Genomic DNA, 1,390 nt, shown 5'->3' on the forward strand with positions numbered 1-1,390 from the left:
GAAATTAAGACGATCTGCCAATGGAATGAGCATTTTTACCATTAAAATAAGTAATATTAGGTATTATGCACTTGAAAGAAGAGACTGCTGTTGTTTTTTTCTTATTTTAAATGTAAATTGTTCTTATTCCATTGGCATAGTTACTCTCTTAACAGCTCAATAAAAAAAAGCACCTATTTTAAGAAAAAATTGACTTACTTAGATTTACATTTTTGCAGTGTTCATACACTGCAAAAACAATCTAGATATAAGTAAAGATTTCTTAAATTAAGTGTGTTTACCCTTAATTTGAGAAGGTAAATAAGAGGATTTGGCAACGGAATTAGTATTTTTACTCTTAAAATAAGACTATTAGATAAAATGCAGTTGAAATCCTAATCTGGTTTTTAATCTAAAGTTTGATTTAAATCCATTCTGCAATATAACAAAAACCATAAATGTTCAGAGGGCTTTGATGGTATGAAACTGTCCGTATCCCCCCCAAGAAGAAGCCTTCTAAGAACCAGATCTGATCCTTACCGTCTAACCTTTCAGGAACCACGCAGGTGTCATCAAAGTACAGCTGGGATTCTCTGTCATACGCGTAGCCTGAAATAAACACAGGAAGAAAGGCGGCGTGAAGGAGATGAAGGTGGAAAAGGTTCACGGACGGAAGAAAAAAATCCTTCTGACAAACAAAGACACCAACAGGGATGAACTCACTGTCATGGGGGTTTTGGTAGAAGCTCCCCGCCCTCCCGAAGGACGACTGGCAGTTAGGCACTTCTGGAAACAGAGCAGACAGGAGCTCAATGTTAGAACTGGGATTAAAGGCTAAAAACAAGGGGGGCTTCATCTCGGTGGGACCACCTACAGATCACAGAGGGAGGACAGAGTGGCCCGTACACGTCTGAGGCTTGAAACGGGATTAAATCTCAGCGATGATCAAAAGCATCAGCCCCGCCCTCTGAGGGGTGACGCCATGTTTTCCACTCTGCGTCTCTCCAAGGATCCCCTCCTCGTTATAAAGTTGAACTTAAACGCTGCGCTCGTGCTCAGAGGACAGGCTCCTCTGATGTGACGCGAGTATTTAAAGGCCATAAGAGCATAAGAGGATTTGTCATTACATCACAGGGCAGCGCAGACATCCAGAACAAAGCGAATCCGTTTCAGCGTCAGAGAGGCTGGACGAAACCTTCTGGAGGGAAGGATAATGCACTAGGGGTGGGGGGGGGCACAACAGCTGGATGAGTGGGCGTTTGGGTCGAGCGATATGCCGCCCGACACTCTAAACATTTGGTTTATCTGATGCGTGAGCCGTCCCTCTCAAGGCGGTGGACTTTTTGATAAAGCTTCTAGTTAGAGTGGCTCAGGTTATCCTGAGCTATCTCTATAGTTCTGCTGCTATAGG

General features: G+C 43.2%; 1 protein-coding gene across 1 annotated transcript in view; it reads right to left on the reverse strand.

Annotated features, from left to right (window-relative positions):
• LOC107102719 (ETS translocation variant 5-like) overlaps positions 1–1,390 on the reverse strand; it is a 12,954-nt gene that overhangs the window by 4,456 nt on the left and 7,108 nt on the right. The window contains exons 6-7 of the mRNA XM_015402126.1: positions 703–853; positions 520–588 (exon numbers count right to left, since the gene is read on the reverse strand). Of these exons, the coding sequence (XP_015257612.1) occupies positions 520–588; positions 703–853 (220 nt within the window). The remainder of the gene's footprint in view (positions 1–519; positions 589–702; positions 854–1,390) is intronic.

Source organism: Cyprinodon variegatus, unplaced genomic scaffold (assembly GCF_000732505.1).
Source record: "Cyprinodon variegatus isolate N-32 unplaced genomic scaffold, C_variegatus-1.0 Scaffold1303, whole genome shotgun sequence".
Lineage (NCBI taxonomy): Eukaryota > Metazoa > Chordata > Actinopteri > Cyprinodontiformes > Cyprinodontidae > Cyprinodon > Cyprinodon variegatus.